This window comes from Ciconia boyciana, chromosome 2 (genome assembly GCF_034638445.1).
Source record: "Ciconia boyciana chromosome 2, ASM3463844v1, whole genome shotgun sequence".
NCBI classification, from domain to species: domain Eukaryota; kingdom Metazoa; phylum Chordata; class Aves; order Ciconiiformes; family Ciconiidae; genus Ciconia; species Ciconia boyciana.
The window spans coordinates 8,941,842-8,968,155 of NC_132935.1; the positions used below are offsets into that span (position 1 = coordinate 8,941,842).

At 44.6% G+C, this 26,314-nt stretch overlaps 1 protein-coding gene across 3 annotated transcripts in view; it reads right to left on the reverse strand.

Moving 5' to 3' along the window:
* The window catches only part of CCN4 (cellular communication network factor 4), a 57,036-nt gene that overhangs the window by 13,927 nt on the left and 16,795 nt on the right, over positions 1 to 26,314 (reverse strand). Inside the window, exon 1 of one of the 3 annotated variants that reach the window (XM_072851847.1) lies at positions 22,285 to 22,602. The exons of 1 other annotated variant lie outside the window; for it this stretch is intronic. In XM_072851847.1, the coding sequence (XP_072707948.1) occupies positions 22,285 to 22,332 (48 nt within the window). In that variant the 5' untranslated portion in view covers positions 22,333 to 22,602. Of the gene's footprint in view, positions 1 to 15,372; positions 15,558 to 22,284; positions 22,603 to 26,314 lie in introns of those variants that run through there. One more of the 3 variants, XM_072851849.1, reaches the window with a different exon arrangement.

Genomic DNA, 26,314 nt, shown 5'->3' on the forward strand with positions numbered 1-26,314 from the left:
TCAGGTGCCAGCTGGATATATTCTTGCTGTGCACTGTAGGCTGAGCAGAAAGGAACGTTCTGCATGAAGCGTAACATTCAATAGCCTAAGAAAATAAAATATCCACAGTGAGTCAACCAGTAATATTTCTGTGTATCTATGAGTGATGAACAATCAACTTCCCATAACTTTATTTTGGGAAATGTATCTGTGGGAAGAATGTAGGCAGATGTTTGGAATAGTCTTTTCTAACTCAGTTTAGACAATTACAGAGTAAAGATTACATACATTCACCTCTTTGCCAAAATATTGCTTATACTGGCAAACTCAGTGTGGCCTCACATTTTCTTCACTTTTTTCCACGGACTGTTCAGAGGGAAAGCACTTCCCTCTTAGAAAGCAACCTGATGTTTCCCAAGCGTTGTCCCAGTAAGAGTAACACTCGCTTAGAATAGGGTGACCTAAAAATGTTTGGACATCATTAACAAATTGACACTGCCACCACAGACTCCACTAATCGGGATATTAAACAGCATAGTTTCTGTGCTCTAAGAACATTTTAACATCTTGCGCTGCACATGTTTCGTTTGTGCAGTTAATGAGCTCACCCAGTGAAACTAGTTTGAACTCGAGTTTGAAAAGTAACAGGGAACATCTGGAGGAGCAATGAGAAAAGTCTCCAGAAGGGACAAGCAGACAGACTTCAGTTTTAGGAAAGTGGAAAGTGCATTTGGACCATCCAAAGTCATAGGGTTACAAACCGTCCTAACACAGTACAGAACAAGATGTTGACATATGAGCCACGAGCTGGGTAACAAAAGCAGTATCACAGTTCCAGCTCCCAGACAAGAGGGAGAGACAAAAACCTTTGGCAGGGGTTTTACTTTGCAATTAGCCATGTTCTGCATTTCGCATGAGGGAGAGACAAAAACCTTTGGCAGAGGTTTTACTTTGCAATTAGCCATGTTCTGCATTTGCTTATCTCCTGTTTTTCAGTTATGGCCCTGAAACCAAAAGAAAGACACCTTCTGTCCTCTTACACCCTTGGGGACACTCTATCTCAAGCTGGGCAAAAAAGTAAAGTAAGTAAAATTAAGAAGCTCCACTGATTATTTTTTTTCCCATGGTAAGAAGAGCACAGACTTCATGGCATTTTTAAAAATCATCTTGATTTTTCTATAATTATTTTTCTAACAAAAACAGAAACCTGCATTTTCAAGTACCAACAATTTTCTGTTTCTGTTCCAATGCAGAACATTTTGACTTAAAACAACTTTTCGTTTTAAAATGCCATTGTTATTTAAATTCTCAAATCTGAAACAGTTTGCTTGACCTAGTATCTGTACTTCCCTAGAGTTGCTGATGAACTGGCAAAGTTTTGCATCCTTATTTCCTCTCAATAGCAATTTTCCTCCCATGTCAAGTTTCTACTGCTATTTTCCCCTAGCTTTGCCTTTCTGAGTTGATCACTTTATTTTCCAACTGTCAAAGTGTCTTCCTCCTTGAAGTCCATACTAAGGACTAGTTACTTGCTCTCATTTTGCCAGTGTTTAATAGTTTGTTTAGATATGGAAAAAAATCTGGTCTTGGTGAGATCTCAATAGATTAATTCACTTCCTGGACTACAGTTTTGAACCCTCACTTTAAATGGGATATAAAGGAACTGGCAGTCCAGAGGGCGGCAACCAAGATGGTCAGAGACCTAAAGGTTGTAACCCAGGACAAGGTGCTGAGGGAACTGGACTTGGGTGGTCTGGCAATGAGGTTAATGGGTGATCTAGTATCAGTCCACTCTTCTCAGTGGTAGGAGAAGGTATACTAACGGGCAGCAGCCACAAAATGTAGTTGGAAAGGTTTAGTCAGGAACACTAGGAAGGCAACTTCTTCACTAGAAGAGCAGTGCAGCACTGGGACAGGTCATCCAGGGAGGCTCTGAACTCTCCATCCCCAGCTGTTGGATTAAGGACTTCCAGAGGGCACTGACAACCAGCATTTCTGGCAGCCTGCCAATGCATACCTTGCCAAAACCACACGTGGAATATGCTCATAAATCCAAACAACCAACAAGATGTCTTCATCAGTTCAGTCCTGTGTTGTGCCACCTAAAGTCTGGTTCTGGCACGGAGAAATAAAAAATATGGGGTGCATTTAATGCAGACAAAATAATTCTATTTTGCAGGTCCATCCCCTCTCACATCATTAGCACAGCCAAAAATGCTATTTGGCACCTAATTATTATTTTATCTGATAACAGAAAACCTAGCAGAAGTCTGGTTTTGTAGCTGGAAGATTTCAAGATAATAGAAGGAAAGAGAAGCTGCTGTTACTGCTACTTTAATGACCCCTTTGGAACACACGGCATGAGTGGCTTCATCCAAAAAAACATAACTGCCATTTAATATAGTGTTGTATCATTATATCAAAGCCACCTCAAGACTCTCAATGAAAGATGACCAGTAAGACTGCATTGCTACATCCCTGTGGTTAAGTAAAAAACAGATGGAGCCTACAACTTGTCTGAATAAATAGCAGCATTTCCAGGTAAAGAGTCCCATCATGAAAGGATATTTTTGTGCCAAGCATAGCATATTTTGGTAACTGTAGCTTATAGTATTTGATGAGATCTGTTAGACAGAGAATGCAGATGGAAGACATATAGGTCAGCAACATCCTTAGGACCGATAGAAGATGCCGGACCTTTGCACACTCTAGGAGGACCTGAAGCTAATTCAGAGTCTGACTGCAGAACATTAGGACCCAGCTTGAAATCATATATGTTATCTTACCCTTTGCCAGGCAAAATCATGGCAAAAGTCTCTTGCAGCATCTGAAGTGAGTTAGCTATGTGTGTGCAGAGATCAGTAATGCAGCATTTGTACGTTTGAAGCAAAGGCATCCTCATCAATATCTGCCACAGCCTGGCCATTTGATCTGGGTATAGTCTGGCCATATTTTTGTGAGGAAAGCAGCTTTTCTGTTCAACCAGAGTCTGACTAGTGCCTGAGGCTGTTTCTAGAAAACCAAATTAGGAAACCACCGAAACCCAGAGTGGGAGAGGGGTATCACCGGATTGAAGCTTACACTGAGCAGTGGAAAAGAATAATTGTAATACTGCAATTTTAAGTACCAGCAATGCCAAACCACATTCATGTGATTGCTGTGTTGTGCTTGCAAGGGCAAGTCTTGCGCCTTGGTCTCCACCATTCTTCATGGCCCAGCTTAGATCTCCTGCACTTCTGGCTCCATCCTGTCTTTGGCTTCCCACTACAGAGACAGCCTGAGGGCATGGGGACAGCTTCTCTGCTTCAGCAGTGAGGATGTGCAGCAATCAAATGTGGCCCCTTCTTTCTTTCTTCTGGACTGTGACACTTATTCTTGTGCCAAGTGCCAAAGCAGAGTGGCAGCATATAGAGTTCACAAATGATGAGAGGACATTAGAGGAGAACTTTTGGTCCAAAAGGGGAAACAGTATTATCAGGAAGGTGGCAAGAGGAAGAACCTGCAGAATTCACCACTGAATAAAATCTCCCTCGACGAAGATCAAGTCCCATTCAAACCAGAGAGAATGGGAACAAGAGGTTAAGTGCAGGATGAGAGATACAGAACCTCCCTCACAGCCTCCAGAAACCTCACTGACCCTTGTTCAACACGTATAATATCGCTACACTTGGTGACCGTGTGATACTTTCACATCTATATTGTGAAAGATTCAGCTGATATCACCAGCTGTGAGATCCCCTGAGAATAAACAGATAAACTTCCAAAGATCATGGACCAATGCTTATTGCACTGAACTTTCCATCCCCAGAAACATCTGTGCAAGTCTACTAAATCATCGGTTTTCACTGCATGCAGGTAGAAATGAGTATACGACGTACCAGACAGTGGAAGACAAGTTCCCATGATTGGTATAGATGACATGGAGTTACCGATAACATTATGGCAAATACAGAGAGTTTAGTTTTCTTTTATAAGGCTACAGCAGTGTAAAGGAACCTTAACCTCTGTATATGAAAAGAAGACTTTTTTTTTTTAATCTAGGAGTTATTAGGTAAGTGGGTTTGATTACACTAATTTGGACAGATATAGGGAAGACTCAAGAGATGACAAGAGCTGCACCCCTCCTCATCAGCAACCATGCACAGCGTGCAAAGTCTGACAGGAGAAAACTCAAGGGAGTAAAGGAAGTATTTATGGTGTTAAAAATTTGTTGATCTAAGAACAGTAGTATTTAAATTAAGGAAGGGAAACAGGAGTTGAAGACGATAGGGTGCATCCAGACAGCAAGAGGTTGGACTGATGTTCTGAACCAGTGCCAGGCATCTGGAAATCTCTGAAAACAGGACTATAGGGGTGCTAAGATATATGGGAAGTGAATGACTGTTGTTATCACACTGAGCGTGCAGAGGCAAAAGAGACTCACATAGTCAGGAGACAAACCACAAAACCGCCCTGCAAGTTAAAGTCATATGAAATGGTTAAGGCAGGGTGTGTGTGGGGGGGAACCATGAACATGAAATAACCAGAATGCCCATGTTGTCACAAAGAGGAAAAGGGAACTGAACACTTTATACCTCCTCCCCCATCAAATTCTACGGGCATCTCATCACATCAGCAGCAGGACAGAAACAACGCCATAGCCTATGCTACTTCCAACAATCAAGTTTTCTGTCTTCACTATATAAGTCCCTTCTGCCTCTTTCTAAATCCTAGAAAATATTCCCGTTACATTTCTCTGAGTGCTATAAACTGATTCACAGAAATAGATGCATATCCAAATAATCTACTTCAGGTTCAGGGATCTGAAGGAAAGTATAAAACAATACATGGCACAGAGCAGATGCTGCTTTAAATCACTTCCTCAAGGAACTGAAGTACTGAATTCTCTGGGGACCCATTATCTTCCTAAACTGTTTTCTTCCTAAAGCTGATATCAAGCTTTTAACCATATCACAGGGTACCATTGTCAAACAACTGCTTCTTAAAATCCCCCCCAACAGATTTAATTAGACATTTTGTCACTGTGTTTTAGAATGTGACAAAAAGAATCTCAAAAAGGAAATCTGAAGTCCTTTGCAACAGTGATAACTGATGCCTAAAAAGAGGAGTGCACAGCAGAATGCTAAGCACACAATTCTGAACATTTTTTCTTCTGACTCAAAAAGCAAAAATCCACAGAACAAGAACACACACAGACAAAAAGACTAAAGACTTTTAAATAAAACCAGTAAATTCAATAGAAATGTAGCTGCAAGCTCTGGATGAGTTCAGAGGTACAGAAAATGACCAGAAGGGAGTCTGTGCCCATGCACACCAGGTAGACAGCAAGCCAGAAAGACGGTGACCCATAAGCTAGAGAAATTATGAATTGCTATAAGCCCGTATTAGAAGTTAAAGTGAGATCAGCACAAACGACCTTGCCAAATTTATGGTGAGAACATTTAGCAGGAGTGTGGTGATTAGCTAGAGGCCTCCTTTTCCCAGGCTATGCTGAGCTTATCTGCCCCAAATGCCTGGAACAAACCCAGCCTAACTGAAGGAATTTACTAGCTCAACATGTGGAGCAGAGACATTACTTGCCAAAACATGTATACAAAGACCCTTCACACAGATGATATTGGAGATCATGAGGGCTAAAGCTAAGATGATGCAAGAAACCAGTAAACAAATCTGGAATCTGTTAACTTTTCTAGATGATAGTCAAGACCCTGAAGTAGATTGGAGTACAGGTTTTGTAAGCAGAAAGGAGGAGACTGCAAATTGAGTACATCATCGGGTGTACTAGATCCACTCCTGTGCTGAGTTTTTTATGATCTGTTACGAGATACAAGCCTACCCAAACAGTTTATAGTCTACCAAAAGGAGAAGGGTGGAATGAAGCATCCTCTTTCTTTGATATCTGGGAAACTGAGATCTAGTGATATTCTTACGCAGATGCTCAGCTCAATCTTAGTGGTAGTCAGGTGTGCAATACTGTACAGTACCTGAGCCTAAGGGATATGCAAAAGGACATCAGAAGTCTGCAAACTGAATGCCATCTAGTATGAAACTAATCCATTAAATCTGGCAACAATCTGACACAAATAAGTTCTTCATAAGAGACTCTGACCTATCTGGGTTCATGTTAGAAATCAAAGCCATCACTGCTTTCAGTCAAATGAAAAAATAATAAAGCAATTCCAAAGACAGCATCTAATAAGACAAAGCTTTACCTGCAGGGAAAATCATGAAGTGTTTTTGTATTATTATTATTAATTTTTAGAATGCTGCCATTAACTTCACCTGAGCTACAGGCTCAACCAACAAACAAACCAATCAACCTCCACCAAACAAACCATCAACCTCCACCCCTTTCTTAAGAAAGAAAAAAAATGCTGCTTCCGAGACAAGTCCATCAGGAGGGCAAAGTTTTGGAGTACACAACCATTTGAGGGTCAATTCATCCCACTAAAGGCACAAAAAGAACTTTTTTCTTCTCAGTGAATGTAGAAGGTACTCAGTTCTTACAAGACCAAGAGGATATCTGATCAGCTTTCCCCCAGAAAAGGCAAGAAAGAAAAAATCCTTCTCACAAGACATATTCACTTTTGTTTACCTAGGAACATAGCTGGAGAGGAGAGTGGGAGGAAATCAGTTTTGATTGGGACCTGGAGGTGCCAATGCAGTAAGACTTAGTTACAAAGAAGACTACTAAAATGAGGCAATGTAAGCATCTTGTTTTTAACGGCAGTTGCTTAAGAAAGGGAAGTTCCTTTCTAATGTAGACCACATAGCCACACTGTTAGTGCACATGGATGCATCTTGTTCGCTTCTCATAGTCACTGCAAAGGATAAATGGCAGCCAGAACAGTGTGACTAAAATATCAATACCTTAAAAGAATATTTATACTAATGGAAGTCAGATGATTTGCACAGTCAAGTTAATTTAGAGCTGGTCAACAAATAAAAACCAGTGACAATCAAGTGCATATGCAAAATGTCTCCAAAAATGTCCTTGAGCAAATCAGTGGCTCACTGTCCAGCGTCGTAAAAGATTGCAGATTTGGTTATAAGCAGCTACTACATCTGCAAGACACTCAGTAGATCAGTGGGATCTTTTGCACAGGTGAGGTTATGTGTAAACGGCCCCACTCTCCTCAGCTTCTCCGTGCAACTAGACGCGCTCTCAGCTGCTGGATGCAAACCCCGGGCCCCTCTCTGCTGACAGCAGAGGAGGAGATCATTGCACTGACTGCACCAGGGACTTGGTAACTACTCTAGACAAAAAGCCTAACTTTAGGGTTGCTAAAGGTACGGAAGGTAAACTAGATTGAAGGACTAGGGCATGACTTTGCTATTTGAACTCAGCTTTTAGCCTCTCTGTGTCTGCAGAACAGGGGTGGTAATGCTTCTTTTGCTACAATAAACAAACCCTGAAGATTGTGAGCTGCCCAGACCATGGAGGAAGATGCAGCTGCCATCAAGGGAGATGGCAGACAGAGAATAAGGGCAAGGGAGATCCCAAGAGAGTTTCTCTATGAAGATATCAGTATGGATAGGGAGAGGTAGGAAAGCCAGAGCTGCTAAAAGGGCTGTAGGCCTGTGGCTATGCTAGTGATGTGCCTGGGAAGAACAAATTTCTGTCCACTCACCTGTAGGAAAATCAGTGTTCAGCTTGTAGCATATGAATTTTCTGAGTATGACTTTCAGAGGTGTCTGGAGGACTTCAAATGCAGGCGGACACCACAGTTGAGCAACTTCAACCCATCTACTTTAGCAAAAAGACAAGGTTTCTCCATTTTGTTCACAGAAGAGGAACAATTATCTGACAGCCAGCATATTCCTCAGCCTGGACATACTTGTAGCTCCCCACCAGTGGCAGAGAGTTTTCGCTCAGGATGGCACAGCCAGACGCAGCCAGGTCACCACCAATGGGTGTGATACCACTGATGCAATCAACTAAATAGCCATACAACGCCAGAATGAAAACAGGCACAGATGTGATGAAGATTTTGTTCTGGTATGAAGGGCTGAAATACCCTTGGCATGTAATTTATCCCAAGCTGAAGTCCAGTAGACACTTTCTCATCTCATGCAATAAAAATTATTTTTACAGAATTTTGGTACATCTGTCTTCTGCTGATGCTCTTGCCAGGGAATTTATTGATTGAATTTTAATTGCTGTGAATTAAACATAGAAGGTATAATTACTTTCTCCTCCACAAACACAAAACCAGAAAGTGGGGGTTGCAAAGGAGAGAAGTGTTTTCACCAAAAGCAAGAGGAAATCCTGTTCTTTTTTAATAAAGTGTTAAACCACAACAGGATGTGAAATGTGTGGGGATGTGCAAAAAAAGGAAGAAGAAAAAAAAGGCTGCTCTGGACAGAGACAAGAGGGGAAATTTGCTTTAAGGAGAGAAACCGGTGATGCTGAAACACAACTGCAAGATTTGAAGGGTTAAACCGTCTGTTTACTGAGCCATTGAGTAGGAAACACACAGCTGTATCAACAGGAAAGTAGGATCTGGAGTCAGAAGTGCATTTTTTGACTTGTCCTTTTCTTCCTCAAATCTACCAAGAAGATTAACAGTTGAGATTTAATACAAAAAAGAAAGACCTCGACAGCAAGTTCTGTAGCAACGAAGTACAGAGAGGGGAGAGAGCAGGCTCCAGTGTGCTGGCAGCTGGATGGCACTTATCAGCAATAGCATCCACTTTCCAGGCCACCACGAAGAAATAAAGCCTATTCAAGGTTCAAGGAAGTCTCACATGATGGGAATTTACTGGCTTTTGAGGATGACTGCCAGGTCCTAAGGTTGAGCTGAGCCAGAAGCAGCTAAGGCACTGCAGACCAGACCTCCCATGACTGTCCATCTCTCAACATACACCCCCACATTTTGCCTGGTCTCCAGGCTACTTTTCTCCTCCCTCCTCTACTCTCCTAGGCTGAATAACCCTATGAAGTTATAATTTTGATTTCCTATTTCTCAATTTTTTCAGCCAAGCTCACAGCCTCAGAGGAGTGTCCAAGTCTCATTCTTTTCAGTTTGGATTCAGTCACAAAGTAGAGAAAAATAAAGAGATATTAGAATACTTGTGTGGATCTGGTCTCAGGTTCCTGACCCTACACAGAGCTCCCATTAGCTTTCCAAGAAAACAGTTGAATTCAGTGTTTCAATTGTAACACACAAGGGCTTTTCTTTTTTCCCCCCACTCTGTTTCTGCTACAGAAACTATCTGTTAATGTACTGCGTAAGGCTGGGACAAGCCTGGTTTCATTGTCTGAAACCCCTCTAGCTCATCAGAGCAATAGGAAAAGGCAGGAAATGCATTTGGCTTTATTAGAAGGTGAGGAAAAAAAGTGAGTTTTGTTACTCACGTGGCACTTGGGGTATCCTTCCTACTTGGCCTCTTTTATTGGGAAAAACAAAATACAAACACACAAGCAAGCAAACCTTTTACAAAGAGACTGATGCAAAATGAGAAGGAACAACATGTTTTTTTCAAATACACTCATTTTGTAAGCCAACAACTAATAATTTCAAGCCTGCTACAAACTACACTGTGGTTGAGGGGAGTTTAGGGCTGACCTTTGGGGACCAGGGTCTCACACCCCATATTCACAGAGCCCACAACCATTAACTCCCCAGACCAGAAGGGAACAGATACTGCCTGCTTTTTTAGTGGCTTTTCAGAAGAGGATGCCTGGGGTTTACATTCACTCTGCTACATTTTTGTCTTGTTTTTCATCTTGAAGAGTGATTTAGATCCACATTCTGGGGGTTTTTCAGGTGATTACCCAATTCAGGGTACATGTTAATCTATCATTTCATGCAGTAGATCTTAACAACATCAGATAATCCATATAGGTAACAGTTTGGCAAAAAAAGACTGAAAACGGGAGTGTACATCACTCAAGCTTTAATAGCATTAAAAGGAAATAAGATGACCACAAAAAATTCTGAGATTAAAAGATACAAAAAAGCACTGGGGCTTTCCACAGGCAGAGGCTGAAAAGCCAGAGCAACTCCTAGGAGGCAGCAGGTACATTCGTAACATTAAGATCATTCGGAATGACTACTATTCAAATACCTCATATAGATTTATTCAACATTAGTGAGAAGGGAATAAAAGAATGGTTTTGTTCCAAAACAGTGATTCTTCAGCACTGAACTGGGGTTCAGGGGGAAGTTCCCATCCACAGATGCTCTGAGATCTTCTCTGCAGCTCCAAATTTAAGAGAAGTTTATTTTTAATAGTTTGTCTACTTAATAGCATTCTTTAAAGAAAACCTTGAATTCAGATTCAAAATATTCACCTTGATGTTCTCTCACAGTTGTCAAGTTTTCTTACCTTGTCATGGACAATTTGTCTACAACTTGTCTGTGTTAGTCTGCGTTTCCACGGAGCACCACATTTAAAATGGAACGGACCTGGCATGGGAAGGATCCTTCTTTTGGCTGCTAGCTCATGGCTAGGAATGTAATTCTTTCTTTTTCTGAAAATCAGCAGGGCTTGGCCCAGAATATTTGGCTTGCAAGACTTGGATAAAGTTGGTTAATCCCTCATGTAAGCTGAGGGCTATGGCATTGCAACACAGTTTTGCAGCAGGTATTTGCCCATCTCCTACTCTGGAGCCCCGTATCAAGAGGAGGCCACCTGAGGCGGTGGGTGCATGGGCAACTAGGTCTTGGTTTAATTGCCTCGGCCAGCCCCATGCTCTAGCTCCGAGAAACAGTGTGTCCTTGATGCTAACAGGATAACAGCATGGGGTTCTCTGACCCATGTTTTAGTTGCACGTAGCAGTGGCTGAGCAGAGGGTCAAGGATGAGGAGGCGGCAGAATCGCAGGGAGAGACAGCCAAGGGAAGCTTGGATAAGAGACTGCCCATTTAAGTCTCCCACGTGAGGCTTGAGAGATAGGCTGATCCAAAAAACTTTTCTAAGAAGGGGCATGTTTTTTTAGCAAGAACTGCTGCAGGGCAGCAGTCATCAGAGTGATGGCTATAGGCAGCATCTTGTCCCATGTGCTATGGAAAAGGAGAAGGGGGTGGTGATGAGTCCCTGAACAGCGGGAACAGGCTGTTCCTGAAGACCTGGCCCAGAAACAGCAAAAAGAACAAACTCAGGCGATGAGGAGGGGGCTCAGAAGAGGTCAGAGCCAGCTCTCAAGCCAGCCTGGGCTTTGCACAACAAACATTATTCCAGACACGCTTGAAGCTCAGATCCTGTTTTTAATATGCAACAGAAAGCCCCAAAAAGCACCTGTACCTTCCCGCCCCATTCCCAACAAAAGCTGACACATTGCAAATGGTGAAGGAACTAAAAAGAGAGAGGCCAGTAGATTTGCCCTTGGCTTTTACAAGGCTTTGGGGACAAAACCCATTGCTTTTGAATTAAATACAATGGAAACTACAAGCGGGGAAACTAGAACACCTCCTGGCACAAATTCATGAAGAAAAAAGAAAAGGACTGAAGTTATTAGTATAGGAAAATTATATAGTGTGCTGGAGAATGAATCCTCCTGCCCTTGAAGTCAGTGGAAACAGAACTGAAATTCAGGGCTTTGGTAAAAAAAGATGCCAGAGAATGAACCTAGAATAACTGGTGCAAGCAGTAAATGTGAAGGCTGATATACTCAGAGATATCAGCTCTCCGGATGGGAATGCACACACAGCACTTGCAAGGGCAAGCAGACCATGTCACGGTCTGCTTCTAGGAGGGATTGCTCATGGTGGAAACCAGCACCTTTCGCGGGGAGGAAATTCTTGAATAACCCTGTTTCAATCTGGGGCCCAAGAGATGAAGTGACTGTCCCAAAGGCAGACAGGATGTCTGTGGCAGAGCCAAAAATAGCAGTTAGATTTCTTGTTCCTACAACTGTAACCATACCATGATCCCTCCTCCTACACACAGTTAATAAACTAAGTTGTTTAGTTCTTACTGGATGCAAAAAAGAAACCGTTCCACAGAGCAGACGCTCAGATGCTGTTCAGTTCAGCAAAGTCAATTGCTTAGTGTTTTATCTTTCAACCATCTCATGCACCTGATGCCTGCAAAAGGGCAAGACTCTTTCACCTCTCCAACTCCTTCAAATCCAACAGATCAGTGATGATCAGCAGTTTATAACTTGACGTGTCTGTGCAAAGTGATGAAATGGGTCTTTCACACATGATTCACTCTTGCTTGCATGCAGCAATGATACCTGCTGGGGCCCAGGTCTAAACCAACCAGGTGACAAAATTCTTGTTTCTGATCCAGAGACCTGCTGACACCATGAATGGCATAAAATAAAAAAAACCCAAACCAAACCAAACCAAAACCCCTTGCTCAGGCCAGGGTATTGCTGCAGCTCCACCACAACCCACTGACACTGGGAGGCCTTCACCCGGCACTGAAGCACTTTGGCAGGTCACAAGGAGAAAGTTGCTTAGACTTCATGCCCGTCAGCACCCACGTGCCTCCCAAAAAAACCAACCACACACCACGCAAATGCTACTTCTTAAACAACCCCAAACTGAAAAGTGGCAACGTGTCAGCTCTTAAACAGTTAACGCTGCTGCTTTTGTACGTAGAGGAGGACATCAGCTATGTGTTTTGTCTCCAGGAGGATAAAGATGATTTTCTAATTATATGGGTACTGCCATTTTTGCTTGTCTCTCAGTAACTGGTGTTGGCTGCCTGTAGCCCCCAGCAAGCCAAGCAGGAGTGGGAGCTGTGCGTACAGGCACAGGTTTGGGCTCGAAATCCCCGACACGCGAGGGCAGTGTTGGTGCACAAATGACAAGGCTGTGGTGCTCCCCAGCAGCCCTGCACAGCACCCTGCTGCTTCCGAGCATCCCCCTGGGCCAAGGCTGCTCCACAGACACGATTTGTGCCAGAAAAACCACATTTGGGAAGCGTATGGGGAGGGAGGTGTTAAGCCAAAATGTTTATATCCGCACAGCTCCCGCTTTAGAGGCAGTTTTTCTAAGAAAGCTTCCCCTGTCTTTTACGGGGTGAACAATAAAACCAGGATCAACACCTTTACGGTCATATAGTCACATGGGAATGAGGCAAATGCAATTCTTTAATTATTCCTCTATAAAATGGTACAATCATCGAGGATGCAGAGGTATTAAAGGGATCTCAACTGTGCTGCTGTAATATCCATTTATTCTTCTAATCAAATACTCCAGCCTCCCAGATGATACTCTGGAAAGCATTTTAATATTGCTGGGAGGGGGTAGGGGGGAGGAAGAAACAGTCAAAAATATGGCACAAACATGTCCTCGAGTGCAAACACACTGCCTATATGATACGTATGGAATAACTGACACAAAACGTAAAAATACGGCGGGGATGTGGGTATATGTATACGTGCATTTTATACATGTATATGTAAATCGCACAGAATTAAGCACATCAACTAAAAGAAGCAGAAGCTTCTCATCTGAGCCTGAAACCAGGCACGTAATGCATGGTTCCACCACAAACTCAGGAGCTCACCCACACCCGGGCGGCTTTTGCGGGTGAGGAATTCACCAGCCTGCACGAGGACAATCACACCACCTCTTTGGGGAACCCCAGTGCACTGAGGAAGCTAAGTACAGGTTTTGATGCAAAATCTGGAAAAATAAGTCAAGTGACCCCCAGAAACCCACTACCTCATAGACATCAGCTTGCAGCTTCTCTGACCCTTACATATTTTTAAATGTAATTTTAAAAATGTACTCTTGGCACTCTAATAAAACAGTGAAAATTAATAGTGAATGATCTCCATAAATGAACTGCAGTGCTAAATAGCAGGGATGTCATTATATATTTAACTACAGTAATTGCAATACCTAGGGTCAAATGTGGAAGAAAAAAAGAAAGAAGCCAACTGAATTTGCCCTCATTCTCTTACATCAATGTGTATCAGCCCACACACAGATGCTGTGGGTATGACCTAGTCCTCCAAGACCAAGATCCAGCAGGAAATATTGCCGGCAGTGCTTATAAATAAATCACCTGCTGAATGGCCAAACTAGTTAAGGAAACCTGGATATTTTCCTAATTAATTTTCCACCCTTTTTTCCTCATAAAAATGTAACCAAAGAGTTTTATAGTGTAATCCACTTGCAGATTCTCAGCACTGGCTGCAGTTTTTGTGGTTTGGTCCTTCCTTGCTAAAGAGCTAAAATGACCCAGCTGTTACTCTAAAACCAGGGAATTAGTAGCCTGTGGGCAGCCAAGTACATGTGCCAGCCATTCGGAGGAGCGCTTAATTTCCCCCATATGGATTTTCATGTCTCTGCCTTCTTATCAGCCCAGATACAGAAGGTTCCCTTTGTCACAGCAGATATAAGCTAGTGATCATAGACGTGAGCTATAGCCTGCTTGGTCATCAGACACATCCAGGAATATTTTGGTGGACTTCAAAACCCAGAAAGGAGGATCCACAAATCCAAAAAACACAGATGCAGGGTGATCTCTTGCACCACAAATACGAGAATGCCAAGGACACCATTTACCAGGCATGGCAGTGACAATGACAAAAGTGTTTAGAGCACGGTTAGGAGATGCTTTAAGATAGTGATGGCATTTTGGGGGGAAGTTACGAGTCTCTCTGCAGAGCCCTAGCACATTAGTTGTCTGCCCAGTACAAGAAGGCTTGCCCCTTCATGGAGTAAAACAGAGTCACTGCTTCAGGTGATTAGTGTTGTCCCCAAACTGGGTTTCAGCAAAGCCATGCTCCCTTCTTTTCTCTATAATCTTCCTTTCCCAGGCCAAGCATACATATATGGATATGAAGAAACTTCAGCAAGAGAAAGAAACAATCCCCCACTCATCTTGCTGTCTCTTGTTACTGAAAAACTTCAGTAAGAAAACAACAAAATTAAAGCAGGATGATAGTCTGGAAAGCTGGTAGAGCATGGAAAGGAATTGAAATTTTTAAACCACTCAAAAATTTGAGTTGCATTTGTAAATTTTATAAAGGGGAAAGTGCTACCATGCACATGTAGCTAAAAAATTGCTACCTTCTTAAAAAAAAAAAAAAAAGTCCCTGAGTCATCCAGAGCAATTTTGGTCAAAGTTGTTAAGTCTATGTGGGTTGCACTGTTCCTGGTGGCACGTAGCAAGTTTTGTGTCAGGTACAGAATTACAAAGTTGCTTACTACTACTAACTTTCCTGTGTTCTTTCCATTATATACAGATATTACGTATAGTAGTTCCATTTTTCTAAATCTAATGTAGCTACTAACTCAGTCAAGCTAGACAGTTGCACGCTAGAGACATAATAATAAAACCAATGCTTCATATCCACCTGGAAGCCTTTCACTGGAGATGATTTCAGTATGCTAGGAAGGGAAAGGACAGGTTCACCTTAAGCTGAGTAGAAGGAGTTTGTTTCAGCTCTAAGAAAAAGGTATAAAAGCAGCCAAAACATTACCAGTATTGTGAGTTCTGTTCATCTGAGTGCCAATGAAATGCTGGACCAAGTGACCTTGCTATGCTGCTCCATCACCAAACATGAGACATTTTTTCTTATAACTCCTTCCAAATCTGCAAGGCAAGCTCTTAGGAGAAGGTCCTTTTGCGGGGCTGGAGTTGCTCCATGACAGCAAAGCCCTAACTGCGCACATGTCCAGCAGCATCAGGATCCAGGTGACTCACAACCCTCCATGGATAATGCATGAGCCCACAATTATTTCTGCAAACACCTCTCAGGTTTCCCTTGGGGTTCATCGCACACCATCCTGGAGTTCATGAAACTTGGCCTTCCAACTTGCTCATCTCCTATTTGCTTTAGAGGTTAAGTAGAATGACAGACTCACTAATAAAACAGAAGAACAACGTGGGAGCTATTGAGAAAGAAAGGAGGAACACAGAGATGACCACACAGTCCTGGAATGCATTACCAACCCAAGTATTAGAAATTAATTTTTTAAGTTGTGCTGCAAAGCTTAGCTTAAGTGTTATCTTCTTCCACAGCTATTTCAGCCTAAAGGCTCTCCTTTCCTTCCCCATCCACAAGAAGAATTACTTGTAGAGCAAAGCCAGCTGTTGGCACCCACAGAGGTAAAAATGCCTTTTCTCCCTTCTACTTTCCCACACCTAGCCCAGACGCCAAGATTACAAGTCAAAGCCCAGCAGCAGTCTATTAGAAGGCACAAGGGATTTAAAGGACTCCAGAAGCTTCACCCAGGATGCCAGAATAAGCAGCAGCCAAGAGGGAAACACATAAGGTTTCATTATGGATACAATAAATAACAGAGGCACCAGTGGAGGTATCTCCCAGAGCTGGGAGACCACCAGGTTGCAGGAGAACCAATGATCTTCACCCACAGCTTGGAAACCCAAAGCAGCACTGGAGAACATCCGCACAGAGCTGCTAAAGCAGCAGAGTCAGAGTCCCTTGGCCCAGGAACACATCTGTAAAAACAAAGCCCTGTGATCCCCCTGCCAGCCTGCAGCAAGGGGAGGCTGAAGGTAACTCATCTCGGGATGCAGCAAACCTTGGGTGGGAAAAAACTTGTAAGAGGGATTGATGGGGAAATTGGGTGCTGTAAGCCCAGTCCAAGAAACCAGGTCTGAATTCCTGGTGGACAACAGAACACAGAAAGAAAACAAATGGGTAGACTTTGTTTGGGCCCATCACTGCCAAGCTGACAGCTATCAGTCAAAGTTTATATTTAATAGAAAGAGGAAATTCTACTTTTAACATAAGCACCCTAAGAATGAGGATGGTTGAACTATATTATAAGAAAGCAAAGGCGGAATCAGGGGAGACATCTTAATCCAGGGTGCCTACCTGCACCTCCTGGTGACAAACTTAAATCTGAAAGAGTGAGGAAACCTTACCCTGCTTTCTGGTCCACAACATGAGACACTGTCAGGCTCGATACTCAAATGTATCTTCAGCTGAAGCTGTGGGCGTTCAGCTTTTGCCAGGCCACAGCTGCCAATGTTCACATACATGATACTATTTCTTTTTTTTAAAAAACAGCTTCATTTCCACTCGTGCATAAGAGCCAGGGCTGTCCAGACAGGAATGCTCAAGACCCCTTTGGGACACTGAGGCCATCCAAAAAGAGCAGTTCTCAGTAAGCTGAGCGCTGGCAAGATGCTAAAGCAACTCTTAACATCCCAATGTGGGAGCCCAGAGCTTCTGAAGCAATAAGTCAAATGTCTCATGTGGGTGTGGAGGACTTCTGAAATTTTTGCCCAGGGCCTTTTCCTAGCACCTGGGAAAGGCAGGAAAAGCTAAACATGTACAACTCTTTCAAAGGACAAACACCCAGCATAATCATGTAAATCTTATGCTTTTGCTAAAACCCACAGCTATCATTTTTAACTAACGCCGTTCCCTGGAGAAGCCCCACTGGCAGAGCACTCGCGTTGCAGGCAGGACTCCTGCCGTGTGAAACGGGGACAGGACCTGCCTGAGGGGACACAAACAGGCAGTGGCACAACTGCGAGAGGGGTGAGGAAGCCACTTCTTGCCCCCAGCTCTGTCTTGGTTAATGTTGCAAAGAGACTGTTGCACACTGACAGCTGATGGCTATCAAAGCAAATTCAGACACTGATAGGAGAAGTTATGAAGAAAATGCATAAAAGCCTGCTGCTCTCAGCAAAAACTCCGTCTGTGTGTGTTTGTGTATTTAGGAGGCATCTTTGCTTCATCAGAAACAGACTTGGGTCTGAACCTCTGATCCGTCTGAAGCACATTCAGTGCTACCTTCAGGATGTTGCCTTGGCAATGATTTCATTCTGCAAGTGGATTTGTGAGGGAGGACTGCCAACTAAAAGACCAGCTTTGGGAAAGCCCTACATATGATGCAGCGATACCCAAGGGGATTATGTCTACCAGCTTCAAGCCACAAGATACTCATTTGCATAGCTGAATCTTCAGCTGCTATAACCAGAGTCATTTTAATTGACATGTACAATTTACGGAAGTGTAGGATAGGAGCCCCTCTAAAGAGAAGTGTATCGACCCTGTCTCTGGTAACCAGAGGGTGTTAAGCAACAGGGAATGGTGGGAAGGTTAGAGGGACAAGACACATCAACTTTGAACCTATGCTGCCTAAGTCTCTCTATGCATCGTTATCCATGGCGCAAGCCTGTAGCCGTCTGTACAAAGCACTCAACAGACAAACCTCAGCTCACGTCCCCTGGAGAGCCATGGGATTTTTGCAGGCAAGAATAAAGGTGTCTGGAACCTTTAGCATTAGACTATATATGAGCTCCTAGCAAAGCAAATAGATAAATGAATAAATCAAACCATAGCCTTTTTTTTTCTTTTTTTTTTTTCGGTTCAAGTTTGGTCAGAATGTGGTTTCACCTGGAAGAGCCCAAAGAAATGTAATAATTTTTTCCTGCCACCAAATCCAAACATTTTACAAATGAAATTCTTGGCCTCACATCTGTGCCAATAAATCTTATAAAAAGGAGAAAGAAAAACTGCACGTTATGGTTCTCAAACCTGTTTCAAACCACTTTCCACACAGCCTGAGGCAGCCCTGAACTTGGGTCATTATCAGTGACTATCTAATGAAATCAATGCTTACAAAGGAGATGGTCCCTACATAAAACTGTCTTCAAACATCTCTCTGCTTCCTTCCTCCCACTAAAGCCAAAAGCCTGGTGTTTGTGTGCTGTGACTGCCAACACATCAAATAAAAGTGTCAATACCTGCCTACTAGTTGATGCTATTTGCTCTTTGACCATCTTGCTTACCATCTCGCTTACCATTTGCTTACCATCACCATTAAAGGAAAAGTCTGCAGGTTTGCATTCACCTCTTATCCACACACCACCCATTCCTTCACTTCAAATGTTTTAGAAACCTCCAATGCTGTTCTTCTTCCTAATAATCTCCTTTACCGATTTTCTACAAAGTGCAGAATTGCTTTGCTAATCATCACCCTGGTTTGGGACATTTTGTCCCATTTGAACAAGGGGTCTCATATCTGCTGAGTCATCAGGGCTAAAGGCTGAAGATCCTGGCTCTGATTCCTCAATGTGCAGCACTGGAAGAGGCCAACACATCCAGCCTTGAAGTCCTTGCTGCAGAAATGACTCAGGCACTGAGGAATCTCAGCCTAGTTGACGGGACTTGGGCTCCCATGGTCTCTGCCCTTATATCTATGAAAAAAAGTATTTTAAGAAATGTTTGAAAACTTATGCCTGAAATTCCAGCTATGCTTAGCTATTTTTCTCTTTGCAAACCCATCACCTGTGCAGTTATGCCCCAATACAAAACCTTGTTGATAAAACTGTTTAAGAGCTCAGTAACTGTCTGTAGCTTAATACAGTACTGGGGGACGGGGGACACTCGGGCAGTATCTGATAGCTGCCTTCTGAAATGCCCTTTGAGACCTGGCTGACCTTTCCATATTAAGTCCTCTGCCTTTCTCCCTCGAACAAGTATATATATTCGAGTTATATTCCAGATAGTCAACCCTCCTCTTTCCCAGTGGAGCATCTTTTTCTGTCCATATTTCTTCTTATATGTGAAGAGTGACAAGTCCGCAGGGAGACCACAGGGCTTTGCCTGTGCACAGCGACCTGCCTGATGCTACCACTCCATGGATGCCTCTGCAGTGTTGGAAAGATCTTTATTACTGTTGTGATGATGCCATCAAAGATGCAACACAGTAGACAATGAGGTGGGGCCGTGTCAGAGCTTTACCAGCGCTCATCTGTTATGACCCGCAAGACTTAGCTAAGATATCTCTGATGAGCAGGGTGGCCATGCCAGCTAAATATTCACAATATCCCACACCAATCGCAATATCCCTTGCTCCTTCAGACATCTTCCCCTTAAGCAGACCAAACTAAGCCTGCTCTTCTCGTAGAAGTCCTTTAAGTATTACATAGATTAATACTGCCTCCCAGTTGCTCTCCCCAGCCCCTCTCATCGCTCCATGCTATACACTCTTTTCATCCCCATTCCCCCACTCCCTTATGTACGCCAGACAAAAATCTGCCCTTCATCAGCCTACCAACCCCCCATCACATCGCAGTTCAGGTGTGGAGAAGACCTACAGAAAGCCAGTTCATTACTGCGGAGAAATCGTCCCTACTCAATGGTTTCTAAGCACAACTTTCTAAGGTCCAGCTCCATGGGTATGTTCAGGAGGTGACAGTGCCCCTGGGATGCTCCAGAGAGACACAGCTTCACCTGCTCCCTTCAACGGAGAGCTTGAACTGCAACGGTCGAGACCCAGGACTCTTTTTAGGCTATTTTTGGTACTGTTTCAAATTCTTTTTTAGATACTCTTTAGACCAAACATGCTGCCAGCAATATTTGGATTGCACTCACTCACCCCCACAGCAGGCGCGTGTGTCTGCATGCACTCACACACCCTTTCATGCTACAGCAGCTTTTTTTACAAACAGCTTTGATATCAAGGGAGCCCAGGACAACCAGTGTAAAATTTACAAGGCTCACACCGATCTCCTCTAGTAACGCTGTTGAGGGGCCCCCCTCCCTCTGTGTGACTTTTTACTTGCTCAACAAAAATCAACTGAGGTAAGAATCAGCTTACCTCAGAGAGCCCAAGAGGTGCATTTTGTTTGTTTGTTGTTAGTTTTGTGTTTTGTGTTGTGTTGTATTTTTTTTTTTTTCTAGAAGAGGCACCATTATCAGTCCATCTCCACATTCACGCAGGACTTATCGCTTTGCCATCTGCGTTCACACAGGTGCGTCTGGCGTACCACACCACGCCTGCTACTTTCTGGCTTTAAAGCCTCGCTTTATCTCGCAACACAAGCCAACCCCTCATGCCAGCAGCCCTGCAAAGCCAAATCCCCCCGCTGTGCACTGCAGTTGATGTTCCCCCCCCACCCTCAGAGCAGAAGCGATGCTCAGACACAGCTTCACACGTGTCTGGCTCAGGCAATGCCCCCGCCGGGGAGCCCAAAGGGGTCCCTAGGATCCACCTCTCTTTCGGGGTCCCCAGGGCTCCCCGAGCCCTGAGTCCAGCGTTGCCGCCGGGGATGGGGACGAGGAGGAGGGGACACGGCGGGTCCCGGCGCGGCCGCTCCGCCGCTCTCCGGCTGGGGACGGGCAGCGCCCGCGCCCTCCGCCTGCCCGCCGTGCCGGGCACCTTCCTCGGCGCGCCAGCTCTCCGCAGCCGCCTTCTCGGCCCCGGGGATTTCACACAAGCCGCAAGCACGCCCCGGGAAAGGAAAAGCAAAACGCAAACACCTTCTGAAATGAGTGGCCTTCCCATATAGGTTTTTCCAAAGAGGAGGGGAAGGAAAGCAGCTACTGCCTGCGGGGATCGAGCAGCTACAAAGATCGGGGAGGGGGGGGAACTCTTCCTCTGCCTCCACACCTGCGGGAGCGGCCGGCGGCACCGCTCGGCTCCGGTCCCGGTCCCGGTCCCGGTCCTGGTCCCGCTCCTGGTCCCGGTCCCTGCCATGGCACGGCACGGCTCCAGCCCCGTTCCCCCACCGGTACCGGCACCGGCACCGGCACCGGCACCGGCACTGCTTCGGTCCCGGCCCCGCTGGGCGCCGCCGCCCGTCGGGGATCTGCACTTTCCCCCCTCCAACCCGCTCCCCTAACAGCCTCACCCTGGCTGCTTCGGGCAGGAATGGGTGATCTTTTCCTCCTTCTTTTGCTCCACACTACAAATAGTAACAATAAAAGGAAAAGAAGGGAAAAAAAACCCAAAAAAACAAACAAACCCACACTACAGTTTTCTGTGCGGATCCACCTGGATGCAGAGCAGAGATGGACTCAACTGAGAGACACTTCTTCACCTTTACCTTTACCTTTATCCTTTCCTTTCCTTTCCTTTCCTTTCCTTTCCTTTCCTTTCCTTTCCTTTCCTTTCCTTTCCTTTCCTTTCCTTTCCTTTCCTTTCCTTTCCTTTCCTTTCCTTTCCTTTCCTTTCTTTTCTTTTCCTCCTTTCCTTTCCTTTCCTTTCCTTTCCTTTCCTTTCCTTTCCTTTCCTTTCCTTTCCTTTCCTTTCCTTTCCTTTCCTTTCCTTTCCTTTCCTTTCCTTTCCTTTCCTTTCCTTTCCTTTCCTTTCCTTTCCTTTCCTTTCCTTTCCTTTCCTTTCCTTTCCTTTCCTTTCCTTTCCTTTCCTTTCTTCCCTTCCCTTCCCTTCCCTTCCCTTCCCTTCCCTTCCCTTCCCTTCCCTTCCCTTCCCTTCCCTTCCCTTTCCCTTCCCTTTCCTCCCCAGCTCACCTTTCCCTCCTCGCTCTCACATCTCCCACCTCCTCAAAGCCCACCAGTGCCCACCTTCCCGCATGCACCGCACTCTCCGCACTCTCCCAGCCCACTGCTCATTAAACCCAAGTGTGTTTGCAGAAGACAAGTCTCTCCTGCAGTTTCCAAACTCACCTGCAAAATGCTGCTTGTTGCTAGAATCCAGGGCAAAAGCCACCTCATCCCTGGAAGCCGGGATTAAATACATTGATTGAACCCAGATTTAGAGCCGTTTTGAACAAAAACACCACTTTGGGGTATGCAGAGCGATCCTGAACTGGCAACCTAGCCTAGGCACTCTGCCTTTTTCTCTTGGCTCTTTGGGGATTTTATTAAAGACAGATCTGACGTCAGGGTGAAGGACAAGCCCTGCATTTTTCCTCTGGAGAAACTTTTCCTGCCTTCACTTCTTCATTTTTGTGTGTGGTGTTGTCCCACCTCCTGCATTTCAGTGTATCGCCGTTAGCCAAAGGGCTCTTAAAGGGAAAGCTGCAGCACCATGGTCCATCGCACCGCGATTTTAGCACTGCACCGAAATGCTCAGAGCTTACCCCTCATGTTGCTCATGGCGTTCAGACTCTTGCAACTTAGCTAGTATGGCAAGAAGTGTTTGATCTGGCTTTACTGATTATGATTAATGACCTAACACGTATACAAATATGCACAGATGTTTGATTTATTTAATCTTTTAAAAAGAGCGGCTTCATTTGAAGTGCAGAAGGATGTTTGTCCTGCAAGCGCACCCCGTGGGAGGGAGTCTGCCGGCTCCCTCGGGATCCCCCTCTTTACAGAGCAACCCACGTGGGAAATGAAAGGAAGGGCACACTATCCCCTGCCATGCTACGCATCTCTTCCCTGATTTTGTTGGAGAGTATCAGCGTGTTTTGTATCAGAGTATGCATCAGCTCCTGGGCCCAGTTATATTTCTATCCTGTGGCAACAGTGGGCATGACAAATATTGCCCAAGTACATGGGAGTGCAAACCTCACCCTGAACAGAGCTAAACTCTCCGATCACCTGTATCCCTGTTAATGTATACTCTGATTTTAGCTGGGTCACCTCTGATGTGTTTTTCTCCTTTTATCTAGGCACAGGCACAGTATTTTCCCTCACCCCTCTAACTCTGAATTTGAAAGAATTTAAAGTGTCTTTCATCCTTAAACTGAAATAGAATAGTATAAGGAAAATGAGTGCTTGCAAAGGGAAGAAAAAACATATTAAATGGCTCTACAGACCTTAAACCCAAGAAAGAGTCGAGACATGGGCTAAGAGAGATGTCAAGGTAAATTTAAATGCAGGCAAACCTTCCTGCTTGGTATGGCAGGCTGGGCAGTCATGGGTGGGTGAACACTCTGATGGCCAAACTAGAATTGAGATGGTGCCTTAACCTCTGCTCATCCTTGGCTACCTCCTGTAACTCAGGTGTGCGAGGTTAGGTCGGGGTGGGCCCCCCCCAGCCCCCCCAGCCCCCCCAGCAGCCATCCCAGCCCTCCAGGGGAGCTGGCACTGCAGTGGGGTTTGATCCCTGGACCTGAATGCTCAAGGCTGCGGCTGGCGGCGGGCGGGGAGGGGAGAGCGAGGAAGCTGTACTCCAGTAACGCGTATTCTCGCAGTGACTTTCATCCCTTCGTGCTGTGTGATGTGACATGGGCGGTTTAATGGTTTTACACCAGCTGGACCAGGGAGCTCTAAAAGGACCAGATTTTTTGTGTGACAGTTCGGACACCCGGCTGCCCTGCCTGGGAAACGATTCAGCCAGAGCTTGGCTGCAAACTGGAGGAAGTGCCACCTTCTGTCTTCCTCCAGCACCTTCACTCCTACCACAGCATCTTCCCAGGACATACCACCCTGAAGACCAGGTTGGGGATTTTATTTTCTGCCAGGTTCCTCCAGGGATGTTTCTGTTCTCCTTCCTCTACATCCTTCTCTCTCTTTCCTCACTTCCTCCTCTGTTCATTCATGCTACCCCTCTCTATTTCAATATTTCTCTCTCACTCCTCTCTGTCACCAGCACACATCCTTCCTCCTACACCAGCAATACTCAGCCACAGGTACTCTCCTCTGCGGAGGAATCTAGAAAGAAGCCTGCTATCTCCACATCACCTGGCCGGTGTTCTTCTGCACATGGCTACCACTCAGTGCCTGACTTTGGGGTCCATATCCCCGAATAGTTTGTGAAGTGAAAGGAGCATTTTGAGAGTGCAATTCCTCTGACCTAGGTGAGATGGCCTCTTAAAAAAAGAGGTGAAACTAGATGGATTAGCCTAGGGTAATAAGCTCAGATGTAAAGTAGGTGGCTAATACCTCGTACAAGTCGTGCTTGCTGGCTTGGAGCTGAAGGGGCCATGCTAGCAGTCCTAGCAAAAGTAGCTTTGCAAATGGAAGAGGAACAGGAGTTCAAAGCTCCTGAGTTATCAGACTATAAAATCAAGGGAAAGAACACTTTATAAATGACACCAGAAATGGCAGTGTGTTGTTTTTGGGTCTTTTTCCAAAAAAACATTTGGTTATCTCACTCTGTTTTTCCTATTTCCGCTGCATATTTCATTCCCCTCAGTGAATTCCTTAGCTAATGCTGTGGTCAAGTGTGTCAGCAAGGATGGAGTCTTTGAGATGTGGACATCTGGCTGCTCGCAGCTCCACAGATCATCTCATGGTGGTCGTGGGAGTTTGTCATGTGGTGATCATAAACCAGACACTCTGCCTTAGCTTGGATGAGACAGGGATCAAAGAGTAGGCCTGCAGCTCCAGGGCAGAGGTGCTGAGACATCCAGCTGCCTCAGCAGCCCTTCGGATAGCGATTCCTGTGTGGATATAGCACATTGGTGCGCTTACAGGTGTGACTGGGTATAAGGTTATTTCATTAAGTCTCATATGACAGGGACATTTAGGCTCTTGTTTAACTCAGTGATGTCAGCAGCCCACGCCTTGGCTTCTGCTTCTGGGGGGTCCCAGTTCCCTCTAAAGGTGACAATGCTAAAAGACATCATTGCAATCCTATATCACCCTGGCTTAATCCTGGGGAGTCTTGTACTGACCCCAATAAATGGAGGCTCGAAAGATACTTCTCTGTCTTGTTCAAAGACTTAAATTCAATTTAAGATCTTCAAATGATGGAAAATCCACTTCGTGTTTTGGTGAGTTCAGTTACATTCACTATTAAAAGTTTGTGCCTTATTTTCAGTCTGAGTTTGCTAGTTTCATCTTTCTGCCAATGTCTGCTTGGCTGACAAGAATTCAGTACTTTCTTCCAACATATAAACATGCAAGGGCTCAGTAAATCACTGCTGACTCTTCTCTTCAATAAAACAAGGAAGTCACATTGCTTTTAAGTCTCAGTATCTAATTGGTTTTCTGGACTTCGAAGCAATTTTATAGTTTTAATGATTTTTGTCTCTTTACCTTTCACCTTCCATGGACATTAGGTCTGTGAATGCAACTATCCATCACTCTGCAGTCACGCCGTCCACAGTGAACTGGAAACAGGTAGCATGCCCCAGTGTAAACTAGCTCTGATTCTGTTAGCCGAACACTTTAATATCACTCCTTCCTCAATATGTCCCTTAGGCCTCTTGGCCACATAAACAGGTTTCTCAATTTGACTCCATTTTACAGTCTTTTTAGACAAAATAAACTGGGAAATGGATTGATTTATTTTATGCTGTTTGATGTGCCTGACACTTTTACTGAGAGCTGTAGCTGGCCAAAGAACACAGAGACTGCTAAGAACAGAAAGAGAGTTCAGGGAGGATGGATGCTGCTCTTGCTTGCAAATGTGTGGCAGGAATAGCTCCTTGCCTGTAGTGGATTTACCCTGTAATAAGTGAGATCAGAGTCTGACTACAAGTCCAAGGGAAAAAAGAGCACCTTGGAATTTCCTGACTCATAAAAGGTAAAGGCTGAGTCATGAATCTGGCTTTTAAACAAGCCAAACAAGTAGCTGTGTTAATTTTCTACCAGGGTGCCCTTTTTTCTGCCTTTCTCCATGCTGGGGTGATGGAGGAGACACCCCTTCCATGCAGGATTTGCCTGCTGAATAGCGGGGGCCCCGCTGGGCCTGCCATCAGCAGAAAGGCTAGGAACCTCTCCCGCTTCAGGAGGCGCATCCTGGAATGGGAAGGGAGGTGGGGGAGTCAAACTGCACCATCTATTATTGTTGTTGTTA